Below are 15,418 nucleotides of genomic sequence, written 5' to 3'. Positions count from 1 at the left end.
CAGTCATGTGTGCATACATATGGGTGGTCCTGGGGATCGAACCCACTACCCTGGCGTTACAAGCGCCATGCTCTACCAATTGAGCTACAGAGGACCATGACAATAGGGCTCCCGATTGGCGCAGCGGTCTAAGGCACTGCATCTCAGTGCTTGAGGCGTCACTACAGACCCCCTGGTTCGATTCCAGGCTGTATCACAACCGGCCGTGATTGGGAGTCCCATAGGGCGGCGCACAATTGGCCCAGCGTCGTCCGGGTTTGGCCGGTGTAGGCTGTCATTGTAAATAAGAATTTGTTCTTAACTGACTTGCCTAGTTAAATAAAGGTTTTAAAAAAAACGACTATCCATGTGAAAGCTATGATCCCTTATTGATGTCACAGTGTAAGTCACCCATTCAATGAGTCAATCAAATCAAATTGTATTGGTCACATACACATTGTTCAGCAGATGTTATTGTGGGTGTAGCGAAATGCTTGTGTTCCTAGCTCCAACAGTGCAGTAGTATCTAACCATTCACAACAATACACAAAAATCTAAAAGTAAAATAATGTAATTAAGAAATATATAAATATTAGGCCGAGCAATGTCAGAGTGGCATTGACTAAAATACAGTAGAATAGAATACAGTATTTACAGTTGAAGTCGGAAGTTTACATACACTTAGGTTGGAGTCATTAAAACTTGTTTTTCAACCACTCCACACATTTCTTGTTAGCAAACTATAGTTTTGGCAAGTCGGTTAGGACATCTACTTTGTGCATGACACAAGTAATTTTTCCAACAATTGTTTACAGACAGATTATTTCACTTATAATTCACTGTATCACAATTCCAGTGGGTCAGAAGTTTACATACACTAAGTTGACTGTGCCTTTAAACAGCTTGGAAAATTCCAGAAAATGATGTCATGGCTTTGGAAGCTTCTGATACCTTCAAACTCAGTGCCTCTTTGCTTGACATCATGGGAAAATCAAAATAAATCAGCCAAGGCCTCAGAAAAGAGATTGTAGACCTCCACAAGTCTGGTTCATCCTTGGCAGCAATTTCCAAACTCCTGAAGGTACCACGTTCATCTGTACAAACAATAGTACGCAAGTATAAACACCATGGGACCACGCAGCCGTCATACCACTCAGGAAGGAGACGTGTTCTGTCTCCTACAGATGAATGTACTTTGGTGCGAAAGTGCAAATCAATCCCAGAACAACAGCAAAGGACCTTGTGAAGATGCTGGAGGAAACAGGTACAAAAGTATCTATATCCACAGTAAAACGAATCCTATATCGACATAACCTGAAAGGCCGCTCAGCAAGGAAGAAGCAACTGCTCCAAAACTGCCATAAAAAAGCCAGACTACGGTTTGCAACTGCACATGGGGACAAAGATCATACTTTTTGGAGAAATGTCCTCTGGTCTGATGAAACAAAAATAGAACTGTTTGGCCATAATGAACATCGTTATGTTTGGAGGAAAAAGGGGAAGGCTTGCAAGCCGAAGAATACCATCCCAACCGTGAAGCACGGGGGTGGCAGCATCATGCTGTGGGGGTGCTTTGCTGCAGGAGGGACTGGTGCACTTCACAAAATAGATGGCATCATGAGGAAGGAAAATTATGTGGATATATTGAAGCAACATCTCAAGACATCAGTCAGGAAGTTAAAGCATGGTCGCAAATGGGTCTTCCAAATGGACAATGACCCCAAGCATACTTCCAAAGTTGTGGCAAAATGGCTTAAGGACAACAAAGTCAAGGTATTGGAGTGGCCATCACAAAGCCCTGACCTCAATCCTATAGGAAATGTGTGGGCAGAACTGAAAAAGCGTGTGCGAGCAAGGAGGCCTACAAACCTGACTCAGTTACACCAGCTCTGTCAAGAGGAATGGGCCAAAATTCACCCAATTTATTGTGGGAAGCTTGTGGAAGGCTACCCAAGTGAAACAATTTAAAAGGCAATGCTACCAAATACTACATTATTTTTTTTTTTTTTACAATTTTAGTCATTTAGCAGACGCTCTTATCCAGAGCGACTTACAGTTAGTGAGTGCATACATAATTTTTTATACTGGCCCTCCGTGGGAATCGAACCCACAACCCTGGCGTTGCAAACGCCATGCTCTACCAACTGAGCTACATCCCTGCCGGCCATTCCCTACCCTACCCTGGACGACGCTGGGCCAATTGTGCACCGCCCCATGGGTCTAGCGGTCGCGGCCGGCTACGACAGAGCCTGGATACTAATTGAGTGTATGTAAACTTCTGACCCACTGGGAATGTGAAATAACATTCTTAAAATAAAGTGGTGATCCTAACTGACCTAAGACAGGGAATTTTTATGAGGATTAAATGTCAGGAATTGTGAAAAACTAAGTTTAAATGTATTTGGCTAAGGTGTACATTTTACATTTTAGTCATTTAGCAGACACTCTTATCTAGAGCGACTTACAGTTAGTGAGTGCATACATTTTTCATACTGGCCCCCCGAGACTTCAACTGTACATATGAGATGAGTAAAGCAGTATGTAAACATTATTAAAGTGACTAGTGTTCCATTATTAAAGTGGCCAGTGATTCCAAGTCTATGTACATAGGGCAGCAGCCTCTAAGGTGCAGGGTTGAGTAACTGGGTGGTAGCCGGCTAGTGATGGCTATTTAACAGTCTGATGGCCTTGAGATAGAAGCTGTTTTTCGGTCTCTCGGTCCCAGCTTTGATGCACTTGTACTGACCTCGCCTTCTGGATCAGCGAAGTGGAGGTGTTGTTTCATACCTTTACCACCTGGGGGGCGGCTCGTCAGGAAGTCCAGGACCCAGTTGCACAGGGCGGAGTTCAGACCCAGGGCCCCGAGCTTAATGATGAGCTTGGAGGGTACTATGGTGTTGAACAGCATTCTTACGTGGTTATTCCTCTTGTCCAGATTGGATAGGGCAGTGCGCAGTGCGATGGCTATTGCATCGTCTGTCGGTTGATGGATGGTGTGTCTGTCTGACTGACTAATCTACCACCTTTCTACAATACACTGAGGAGATCCCCAGAAGAAGCAACAGAAATCAGCCAACCTTTCCTCTCCCTGGTATCATAGTCATGTCGCCGGCGAGGCCATTTTTTTTTTCTCTCGCATGATTCTATTTCAAGTAGGATAGCAGCCTACACAAGAAACATTCGGGAAAAATTCAGACCGCTTGACTTTTTCCACATTTTGTTACGTTACAGCCTTAATCTAAAATGGATAAAATTGGGGTTTTCCATCATCAATCTACACACAATACCCCATAATGACAAAGAAAAACCGTTTTTTTTAAACCCAGAAATATCACATTACATAAGTATTCAGACCCTTTAATCAGTACTTTGTTGAAGCACCTTTGGCAGCGATAACAGCCTCGAGTCTTCTTGGGTATGACGCTACAAGCTTGGCACACCTGTATTTGGGGAGTTTCTCCCATTCTTCTCTGCAGATCCTCTCAAGCTCTGTCAGGTTGGATGTGGAGCGTCGCTGCACAGCCATTTTCAGGTCTCTCCAGAGATGTTCGATCAGGTTCAAGTCCGGGCTCTGGCTCTAGGGCTGTTGTCCTGTTGGAAGGTGAACCTTCGCCCCAGTCTGAGGTCTTGAGCGCTCTGGAACAGGTTTTCCATCAAGGGTCTCTCTGTACTTTGCAGTGTTCATCTTTCCCCTGATCCTGACTAGTCTCCCAGTCCCTGCCACTGAAAAACATCCCCCAGCATGATGCTGCCCACCACCATGTTTCACCGTATAGATGGTGCCAGGTTTCCTCCAGACGTGACGCTTGGCATTCAGGCTAAAGAGTTCAATCTTGGTTTCATCAGACCAGAGAATCTTGTTTCTCATGGTCTGAGAGTCCTTTAGGTGCCTTTTGACAAACTCCAATCGGGCTGTCATGTGCCTTTTACTGAGGAGTGGCTTCCGTGGAGTGCTGCAGAGATGGTTGTCCTTCTGGAAGGTTCTCCCATCTCCACAGAGGAACTCTGGAGCTCTGTAAGAGTGACCATCGGGTTCTTGGTCACCTCCCTGACCAAGGCCCTTCTCCCCCGATTACTCAGTTTGCTCTGACATGCACTGTAAACTGTGGGACCTTACATAGACAGGTGTGTGCCTTTTCCAAATCATGTCCAATCAATGTAATTTACTACAGGTGGACTCCAATCAAGTTGTAGAAACATCTCAAGGATGATTAAAGGAAACAGGATGCACCTGAGCTCAATTTCAAGTCTCATAGCAAAGGGTCTGAATACTTATGTAACTAAGGTATTTTTTATTTTTAATACATTTGCAAAAAATTCTAAAAACCTGTTTTTGCTTTGTCATTACGGTGTATTGTGTGTAGATTGATGAGGATTTGTATTTATTTAATCCATTTTAGAATAAGGCTGTAACGTAACAAAATGTGGAAAAAGGGAAGGGGTCTGAATACTTTCCGAAAGAACTGTATGTACCACCAGGAGGTTTAAAAATTAGAGCTTATGTCTGTCCCAAATGGCACCCTATTCCCTATATAGTGCACTACTTTTGACCAGAGAATGGCACCCTATTCCCTATATAGTGCACTACTTTTGACCAGAGAATGGCACCCTATTCCCTATATAGTGCACTACTTTTGACCAGAGAATGGCACCCTATTCCCTATATAGTGCACTACTTTTGACCAGAGAATGGCACCCTATTCCCTATATAGTGCACTACTTTTGACCAGAGAATGGCACCCTATTCCCTATATAGTGCACTACTTTTGACCAGAGAATGGCACCCTATTCCCTATATAGTGCACTACTTTTGACCAGAGAATGGCACCCTATTCCCTATATAGTGCACTACTTTTGACCTGGGCCCCACAGGGAGCCCTTGTTTCTTTCCCCTTTAGCTTTTAGAAATGGAGCACAGGAGATGGCGGCACCTTAATCGGGGAGGACGGGCTCGTTGTAATGGCTGGAGTGGAATCAGTGGAATGGCACCAAATATATCAAACATGGTTTGATGCCATTCCATTTTCTCCGTTCCAGACATTATTATGAGCCGTTCTCCCCTCAGCAGCCTCCACTGAAATGGAGAGCTTCTTCTTGTAGACAGCCAGTCTGTCACTTTATGATGGAAGATCACAATCAGTAGGCCTACTTTGTGAACAAACAACATAAAGCAATTATTAAACTCCTGATTATACCTTTATGTCTGGTTTTCTGCTGATACGCAGTCCTAAAATCTCTTTCTGACACATTTACACACCAGATCAGAAAATTAATTAAATTCAACTCTGAGTAACATCTTACAGCAGCAATACGTTAAAAAATCACAAAATCACATTACTGGGGCCAGAAAATAATAATGTATCCTATTACATGTACAGTTGAAGTCGGAAGTTTACATACAACTTAGCCAAATACATTTAAACTCAGTTTTTCACAATTCCTGACATTTAATCCTAGTAAAAGTTCACTGTCTTAGGTCAGTTAGGATCACCACTTTATTTATTTTAGAATAATAGTAGAGAGAATGATTTATTTCCTGTCTCGACACAAACATGTCTCGGAGCTCTACGGACAATTCCTTTAACCTCATGGCTTGGTTTTTGCTCTGACATGCACTGTCAATTGTGGGACCTTACATAGACAGGTGTGTGCCTTTCCAAATCATGTCCAATCAATTGAATTTACCACAGATGGACTCCAATCAAGTTGTAGACACATCTCAAGGATGATCAATGGAAACAGGATGCACCTGAACTCAATTTCTAGTCCCATAGCAAAGGGGCTGAATACTTACAGTTGAAGTCAGAAGTTTACATACACCTTAGCCAAATATATTTAAACTCAGTTTTTCACAATTCCTGACATTTAATCCTAGTAAAAAGTTAGGATCACCACTTTATTTTAAGAATGTGAAATGTCAGAATAATAGTAGAGAGTGATTTATTTCAGCTTTTATTTCATCACATTCCCAGTGGGTCAGAAGTTTACATACACTCAATTAGTATTTGGTAGCATTGCCTTTTAAATTGTTTCACTTGGGTCAAACGTTTCGGGTAGCCTTCCACAAGCTTCCCACAATAATTTGGGTGAATTTTGGCCCATTCCTCTTGACAGAGCTGGTGTAACTGAGTCAGGTTTGTAGGCCTCCTTGCTCGCACACACTTTTTCAGTTCTGCCCACAAATGTTCTATAGGATTGAGGTCAGGGCTTTGTGATGGCCACTCCAATACATTGACTTTGTTGTCCTTAAGCCATTTTGCCACAACTTTGGAAGAATGCTTGGGGTCATTGTCCATTTGGAGGACCCATTTGCGACCAAGCTTTAACTTCCTGACTGATGTCATGAGATGTTGCTTCAATATATCCACATAATTTTCCTTCCTCATGATGCCATCTATTTTGTGAAGTGCACCAGTCCCTCCTGCAGCAAAGCACCCCCACAGCATGATGCTGCCACCCCCGTGCTTCACGGTTGGGATGGTGTTCTTCGGCTTGCAAGCAACCCCCTTTTTCCTCCAAACATAACGATGGTCATTATGGCCAAACAATTCTATTTTTGTTTCATCAGACCAGAGGACATTTCTCAAAAAAGTATGATATTTGTCCCCATGTGCAGTTGCAAACTGTAGTCTGTCTTTTTTATGGCGGTTTTGGAGCAATGGCTTCTTCCTTGCTGAGCGGCCTTTCAGGTTATGTCGATATAGGACTCGTTTTGCTTCACAAGGTCCTTTGCTGTTGTTCTGGGATTGATTTGTACTTTTCGCAGCAAAGTACGTTCATCTGTAGGAGACAGAACGCGTCTCCTTCCTGAGCGGTATGACGCCTGCGTGGTCCCCTGGTGTTTATACTTGCGTACTGTTGTTTGTACAGATGAACGTGGTACCTTCAGGCGTTTGGAAATTGCTCCCAAAGATGAACCAGACTTGTGGAGGTCTACAATTTATTTTCTGAGGTCTTGGCTGATTTCTTTAGATTTTCCCATGATGTCAAAGAGGCACTGAGTTTGAAGGTAGGCCTTGAAATACATCCACAGGTACACCTCCAATTGACTCAAATTATGTCAATTAGCCTATCAGAAGCTTCTAAAGCCATGACATCATTTTCTGGAATTTTCCAAGCTGTTTAAAGGCACAGTCAACTTAGTGTACAGTGGGGAGAACAAATATTTGATAAACTGCCGATTTTGCAGGTTTTCCTACTGACAAAGCATGTAGAGGTCTGTAATTTTTATCATAGGTACACTTCAACTGTGAGAGACGGAATCTAAAACAAAAATCCAGAATATCACATTGTATGATTTTTAAGTAATTAATTTGCATTTTATTGCATGACATAAGTATTTGATACATCAGAAAAGCAGAACTTAATATTTGGTACAGAAACCTTTGTTTGCAATTACAGAGATCATACGTTTCCTGTAGGTCTTGACCATGTTTGCACACACTGCAGCAGGGATTTTGGCCCACTCCTCCATACAGACCTTCTCCAGATCCTTCAGGTTTCGGGGCTGTCGCTGGGCAATACAGACTTTCAGCACCCTCCAAAGATTTTCTATTGGGTTCAGGTCTGGAGACTGGCTAGGCCACTCCAGGACCTTGAGATGCTCCTTAGTTGCCCTGGCTGTGTGTTTCGGGTCGTTGTCATGCTGGAAGACCCAGCCACGACCCATCTTCAATGCTCTTACTGAGGGAAGGAGGTTGTTGGCCAAGATCTCGCGATACATGGTCCCATCCATCCTCCCCTCAATACAGTGCAGTCGTCCTGTCCCCTTTGCAGAAAAGCATCCCCAAAGAATGATGTTTCCACCTCCATGCTTCACGGTTGGGATGGTGTTCTTGGGGTTGTACTCATCCTTCTTCTTCCCCCAAACACAGCGAGTGGAGTTTAGACCAAAAAGCTCTATTTTTGTCTCATCAGACCACATGACCTTCTCCCATTCCTCCTCTGGATCATCCAGATGGTCATTGGCAAACTTCAGACGGGCCTGGACATGCGCTGGCTTGAGCAGGGGGACCTTGCGTGCGCTGCAGGATTTTAATCCATGACGGCGTAGTGTGTTACTAATGGTTTTCTTTGAGACTGTGGTCCGAGCTCTCTTCAGGTCATTCACCAGGTCCTGCCGTGTAGTTCTGGGCTGATTCCTCACCTTCCTCATGATCATTGATGCCCCACGAGGTGAGATCTTGCATGGAGCCCAAGACCGAGGGTGATTGACCGTCATCTTGAACTTCTTCCATTTTCTAATAATTGCACCAACAGTTGTTGCCTTCTCACCAAGCTGCTTGCCTATTGTCCTGTAGCCCATCCCAGCCTTGTGCAGGTCTACAATTTTATCCCTGATGTCCTTACACAGCTCTCTGGTCTTGGCCATTGTGGAGAGGTTGGAGTCTGTTTGATTGAGTGTGGGGACAGGTGTCTTTTATACAGGTAACGAGTTCAAACAGGTGCAGTTAATACAGGTAATGAGTGGAGAGCAGGAGGGCTTCTTAAAGAAAAACTAACAGGTCTGTGAGAGCCGGAATTCTTACTGGTTGGTAGGTGATCAAATACTTATGTCATGCAATAAAATGCAAATTAATTACTTAAAAATCATACAATGTGATTTTCTGGATTTTTGTTTTAGATTCCGTCTCTCACAGTTGAAGTGTACCTATGATAAAAATGACAGACCTCTACATGCTTTGTAAGTAGGAAAACCTGCAAAATCGGCAGTGTATCAAATACTTGTTGTCCCCACTGTAAACTTTTGACCCACTGGAATTGTGATACAGTGAATTATAAGTGAAATAATCTGTCTGTAAACAACTGTTGGAAAAATGACTTGTGTCATGCACAAAGTAGATGTCCTAACCGACTTGCCAAAACTATAGTTTGTTAACAAGAAATGTGTGGAGTGGTTGAAAAACGAGTTTTAATGACTCCAACCTAAGTGTATGTAAACTTCCGACTTCAACTGTACATACTGTATTCTATTCTACTGTATTTTAGTCAATGTCAACCTTATCCCTACATAGTGCACTACATTTGACCAGAACCCTTTAGGGTGCCATTTGGTATGCCAAACATGTTTTCTCCTGTCTCTTCTCTTCCTGTATAGAAGGATATTAGTGCTGGTAGAGAACGCATCCCAAATGACACCATATTCCCTCTATAGTTCACTACTTTTGACCATAGCCCTATGAGGGATATACTGTAGGCCTATATAGGGAATAGGGTTCCATTTGGGACACTGCCATAATAGGAGGTCTGTTTCTGAGGTAAGATGGAAGAGAGGGCCATGTGTTTAGTGTCTGTGTTCTCTAATGGTGTTCTGTGTTTTAATGGGCTTGTGTTTAGTGTCTGTGTTCTAATGGGTGTATTCATATCAGCAAGGAAGCAAGCTCGCTAATGGCTCTGACCAGAGCTTCTACAATTTGAGAAATGCTCAAAAACCTAAAGCCATCTCTGTATATATCGTACACATAGGGTAACCATTTAGTTGTCCTAATGCATTCAATAACACTCAGGGATTTTTCTGCCATTGAAATCCTTCGGGGGCGGGAAGCCTAAGCGTTTTGTCGGGACGCTTAAGTCCAAACAGTTTAAAAAAAATAATAATAATAATATTCTTATGGAAAAACACTCAAACTTCAACGACTAAAACCAGATATAAAGTATGTAGAAAAGATAATGGAGCTATATCTTTTTTTATTAATATAATCTTTGAGAACTAACAATCATTCAAATAAAAGCTAGATATGCAGAGAAATGAAAATTCCCAAAACAATGAATTTAGCTGTATTGATTTTGTTGTTATGTTTGAGCAAAAGAACACAGCATTAGCCATGTGTAACGAATACTCAGGGAGAGAAAGGTGTAGGTTCACGCGCAGAGCACGGCAGGTGTTTATTTCACCTTCGCAAAAGGCAGGAATCGTGGTCACAGGCTGGCAATGTTCATACACAGGTAGGCAAACAGGCAGCAGAATCAAAAACTAGGACTGAAGGCTATAAATGGTTCTCACAAACAAGCTAGAAAAAGGCTTAGTAGAGTCAAAACGAACAACACCTCACAAGGCACAAACAGAATGAACAACTAAATAAGGAGATAATGAGACCAGGTGAGTAACTAACACAGGTGAAATCAATGAACAAAAATGAAAGACAGGGCTACGTTCAAGAACACAAAGAAACAGGGCTACGTTCAAGAACACAAGGTTGACTAAGAAAATAAATACAGAACCTTACACCATTGGTAAAATCCATAGAATTGCAGGAAATTAGCTTTAAAACTGAAAATTCTCTCAGCTTCATGGAGAAATGTGTAGAATTGCAGGAAATTGGCTTAAAAATGCAACAACAAAAAAATCTCTACACTGCCAAGATGGGGGACTCTAAAATGTTCTCTAAAGTTCAGCCGCGCTGACTGCCACGCCCACCACCTAAGCATCTTTTTGATCCAGAAAATGACCTGACACTGCCATAAACAGGTCACCTAGCCACCTGGAGCCACCCAACAACTAATAGGAGGATCCAGTTTCAAGCAATAGCCTAAATGAAATTGGCTGTAACACATCAGTGTGGTGAGGCGTTCTCTAAACCTGGTCCAAACCTGGTCCAATAGGGTGTGCATGTTTTTGTTCTAGCCCAGCCCTAACACACCTGATTCAACCAATCAAGACTCCTGAACAGCTAATCATGGCTACCCGGACTATTTTCATTGCCCCCACCCCACCCCACCCCAACCCCCTCTTTTACGCTGCTGCTACTCTGTTAATTATTTATGCATAGTCACTTTAACTCTACCCACATGTACATATTACCTCAATTACCTCGACTAACCGGTGCCCCCGCACATTGACTCTGTACCGGTACCCCCCTGTTTATAACCTCCCTACTGTTATTTTATTTTACTGCTGCTCTTTAATTATTTGCTTTTAAAAAAAAATTTGTTAAACTGCATTGTTGGTTATGGGCTTGTAAGTAAGCATTTCACTGTAATGTCTACACCTGTTGTATTCGGCGCATGTGGCAAATAAAATTTGATTTGATTTGATCTCATCTTTGGTACTCACCTCGACAGATCCATTGTTGTTGGCCTGGTTCGGAGTGGTTGCGTGTCTTGTATACTGTTTAAACTGCTGTAGGCTGTCCAGTACAGCCTGTTTGAGCAGTTCCCCTCTGGATGAGAGGACGCACCCCTCTACGGGTATAGACCTCAGCTCCTCCACACAGGAACGCAGGCGGGCCAGGTTACCCCTCACCTGCTGGAGTGGGGGGAGAGGGACAGGAATGGAGGGACGGGGAGAGAGAGAATGTGGGGGAATAGAGAGAGAGCGCAATTATTTATTTATTCGTTACAGTGTTCTGACTCATCCATAAGTCACCAGGCATGCATCTTTTCAGTAAAGAGAGAGAGAGAGAGAGAGAGAGAGAGAGAGAGAGAGAGAGAGAGAGAGAGAGAGAGAGAGAGAGAGAGAGAGAGAGAGAGAGAGAGAGAGAGAGAGAGAGAGAGAGAGAGAGAGAGAGAGAGAGAGAGAGAGAGAGAGAGAGAGAGAGAGAGAGAGAGAGATAAATGAGAGAGAGAGAGATAAATAAGAGAGAGAGAGAGAGAGAGAGAGAGAGAGAGAGAGAGAGAGCAGAGAGAGAGAGAGAGAGAGAGAGAGAGAGAGAGAGAGAGAGAGAAAGAGAGAGGAGAGAGAGAGGAGAGAGAGATAACACAACACACTTCTCTCTCTCTCCCTCCTTCCCTCTTACCACGAAGGGCAGCAGACATTCATGCTGTCTGCTCAGAGTGTAAAGGCTAAACAGGGGCAGTCTACAGGGTCCTTCCAGACTACAGGCCAGAGTCAGGAAGTCATCCAGAGCCTCACACAGCGTAGCACTGGTCTCTGACCACCAGGGCGGCGACGCGTCCACGATCAGAACACGGGCCGGTTGCCGTGAGAACGATGAGGGGCGGCACACCTGGAAGGAGGAGGAGGGGGGGCCAGAGCGGTTCCGTGCATCCATGGCAACGACAGAATCAGGATCTAAACAAAACAATAGTAAAGGAAACACACTGATAAAGAAAGAGGAAGGAAGATGGTAAACAGACATTAAATCATTTGTTGTTTAAAGCTACAGTCTGGGATTTGTTTTTCAGTGAAACGGCTGCCCCACCCCTTGTTTTGGTATAAATCTGAAAGAGAGCAGTCATTCAACATGAAAAGGATGTTACCGTTTGGTGAGCCCGGGGGGAAAGCCCCTCTAGCCAGAGAACCCCAGTCTGTTAATGAGAGTAGCCTATCTCACCCATGTCATTATGAATGGGAAACCCCACCACTAAGACAACATTAATTACCCCCTGTCTGTCTTCATCACACTAGAGTAAATAGGGTTAGTCATTTGACTGAGCAAGAACAGGAGGACACAGGAGGGCAAGTGAGGTAATCGAGACATTTAGGGAGTTTTCAACAGTCAGTCGAGTCAGTCGATCCGTCAGTCAGGCACACAGATAATGCTTAGCCAAAGTGATGATGAAATAACAGTGAGTCAAGTCCTCACACACACACACACACACACACACCTGAACAAATGAATAACACTGGGTCGGAAAAGAGGAAGAAAGAGAGGGAGAAAAGGAGGGAAAAGTAAGGAAGGAGAGCTGGCATCATCAGATGGTTATCACAAGAGGCTGAGAAATCCCTTATTTGATTCTCATTTCGCTCAAAGCAGTGACAAAACAACAAAGAGCATGACTGTTATGGCTGTCTGCATCCCAAATGGCACCCTCCTCCCTATACACTGCACTACTTTTGACCAACGCCATATGGGACCTGGTCAAAAGTAGTGCACTATATAGGGAATAGGGTTCCATTTGGGATGCAGATTAAGACTGTTATGTGACAATGAGGTCAGATAGAGAGATGGCTAGAAGCAGATCGGTTTAAATAGGGCCAGATCAGAACATTCTGTTATCTATGGTTTCATCCCAAATGGCATTCTATTCAGTGCACAACTTATTCAGTGCACTACTTTTGACCAGGGCCCTGGTTAAAAGTTGTGCACTATATAAGGAATAGGGTGCCATTTGAGATGCATTCCTTCAGAATCATCAATAGAACCATCTCCATTCACAACGGAACTCTATGTGTGTTCTATCTGTTCTGTTCTATAACCCCATGTTACGGATGGATCCTCTCTCTCTCTCTCTCACTCTGTCTCTGTGCCTTCAAGCAGACGTTTCTAGTCAACAAGACTGGCGTGACGACAAAGGTCACATTGTGTGTGTGTGTCTCTCTCTCGCTTGCACGCAACACGCAGGCACACACACACACAGGCACACACACACAGCCTGGTAATTTCAGTTAGTGCGTCATTAGATGAGCAGTATGTTCCAAGGGCAAAATATAATATTTAAGGGGGAGAGACTGATTAAAAGGGCGCTGTCACACACCTTCCAAAAAAATTACCACAGGTGTTACCCCCCCCCCCCCCCTGCAACTGAAATCCTAGCTATAGCTTAATAGAAATGGCCTGGTATGAAAGGATGTAGGCCTATAAATTGGAGATGCCAGCCAGGTGAAGATGAGAGCTAGCTAGTCTGGTAGCTCTGGTCCAGGGAGTAACGCTGAGCTCCACCCCAGCGCCACCTTCAGTTGCCAAATGTTCTCGAACGTTGCGGATAGAAATGCCATGAAATGTATAGCGCTGATGTGATTCCTTATTCTACATGTAACAGGCATGTTTGTTCTACATAGCCTATTTCTATATGAACGTTGAAAAAAAAACGTTGCGTCCTGCTGAACACGCCCCAGATCTCTGATCTTTGTTTGTGACTGTATTCAATATAACTGCCGTTACTCAACAAAGTAGTGGTGTTGCTAGAGTGCTGAAGAACGGTGTTATCTGTCCAGAAATACGAAATAAAGGACTTTTGGTCACTGTCTACCGCCAGACTACTATCCAGCTCATAGTAGCATTTTCCCAACTCACCAAACAGAATGTAGTTGGTAAACAAGCAAGTCAATCTCATAGCTAACGTTAGCTAGATAGCTAGCTAGGTACTGTTAGCGAATTTACCTTACCTCTGCGATTGACTTTAGTTTTTCGTGTTTCTTATTGAATTCCCCTTCCTGGTGTATGTTTTGGTTGTTTAGCCAAAAAGCCACACTAGTTTTAGCAGTTAAAAAAAGAGAGGTTATTTTCAGATTGTATTGAAAAGTAGATTTTACTTCATGTCTCGCACTCTCCCGCCAAGGCAGATGTGAGAGCAGCTGCACGCGCAGAATGAGACGAGCAACAAGGGAAGAAAGATTATAGGTTCCAAATAATGAACGAATGATTAGAAACAATTTGCGGTTTGGATGATGTCGCCTTTTGCCATAAATGGCATTACGATTTAGTCTAAATGTGTGTGTTTACTGTTTATCTTAACAAATCAAATCAAATCGCATTTTATTTGTCACATACAGATGTTTAGCAGATGTTATTGCGGGTGTAGCGAAATGCTTGTGCTTCTAGCTCCGACAGTGCATTAATATCTAACAAGTAATATCTAACAATTTCACAACATATACCCAATATGCACAAATCTAAGTAAGGAATGGAATTTAAGAATATTTAGATATATGAACAAGCAATGACAGAGCGGCATGGACTAAGATACAGTAGAATATTATAGAATACAGTATCTAAATATGAGATGAGTAATGCAAGATATGTAAAAATTATTAAAGTGACTAGTGTTCCATTTCTTAAAGTGGCCAGTGATTTCAATAAGCAACAGCAGCCTCTAATGTGCTAGTGATGGCTGTTTAACAGTCTGATGGCCTTGAGATAGAAGCTGTTTTTTATTCTCTCTGTCCCAGCTTTGATGCACCTGTACTGACCTCGCCTTCAGGATGAAAGCAGGGTAAACAGGCAGTGGCTCGGTGGTTGATGTCCTTGATGATCTTTTTGGCCTTCCTGTGACATCGGGTGCTGTAGGTGTCTTGGAGGGCGGGTAGTTTGCCCCCGGTAATGCGTTCGGCAGACCGCACCACCCTCTGGAGAGCCCTGCGGTTGCGGGCGGTGCAGTTGCCGTACCAGGTGGTGATACAGCCCGACAGGATGCTCTCAATTGTGCATCTGTAAAAGTTTGTGAGGGTTTTAGGTGCCAAGCCAAATTTCTTCAGCCTCCTGAGGTTGAAGAGACTATGTTGCGCCTTCTTCACCACACTGTCTGCGTGGGTGGACCATTTCAGTTTGTCAGAGATGTGTGCGCCAAGGAACTTGAAGCTTTCCACCTTCTCCACTGCGGTCCCTTTGATGTGGATAGGGGGTTGCACCCTCTGCTGTTTCCTGAAGTCCACAATCATCTCCTTTGTTGACGTTGAGTGAGAGGTTATTTTCCTGGCACCACAATAACAGACAGACGGGGATAGGCCTGGGCTACAGTAAAACAGATTTCTAACTAGTCAGTAGTCTGATTGGTTTAA

General features: G+C 43.5%; 1 protein-coding gene across 1 annotated transcript in view; it reads right to left on the bottom strand.

Annotated features, from left to right (window-relative positions):
• Positions 1-14,206, bottom strand: part of LOC121554221 (meiosis 1 associated protein) — a 50,244-nt gene extending 36,038 nt beyond the window's left edge. The window contains exons 1-3 of the mRNA XM_045217551.1: positions 14,027-14,206; positions 11,715-11,989; positions 11,033-11,224 (exon numbers count right to left, since the gene is read on the bottom strand). Of these exons, the coding sequence (XP_045073486.1) occupies positions 11,033-11,224; positions 11,715-11,969 (447 nt within the window). The 5' untranslated portion in view covers positions 11,970-11,989; positions 14,027-14,206. The remainder of the gene's footprint in view (positions 1-11,032; positions 11,225-11,714; positions 11,990-14,026) is intronic.
• Between the last annotated feature and the right edge of the window lie 1,212 nt (positions 14,207-15,418).

Source organism: Coregonus clupeaformis, unplaced genomic scaffold (assembly GCF_020615455.1).
Source record: "Coregonus clupeaformis isolate EN_2021a unplaced genomic scaffold, ASM2061545v1 scaf1115, whole genome shotgun sequence".
Lineage (NCBI taxonomy): Eukaryota > Metazoa > Chordata > Actinopteri > Salmoniformes > Salmonidae > Coregonus > Coregonus clupeaformis.
The sequence above is the reverse complement of the archived record's forward strand: the minus strand, read 5'-3'. Positions and strand labels throughout refer to the sequence as shown.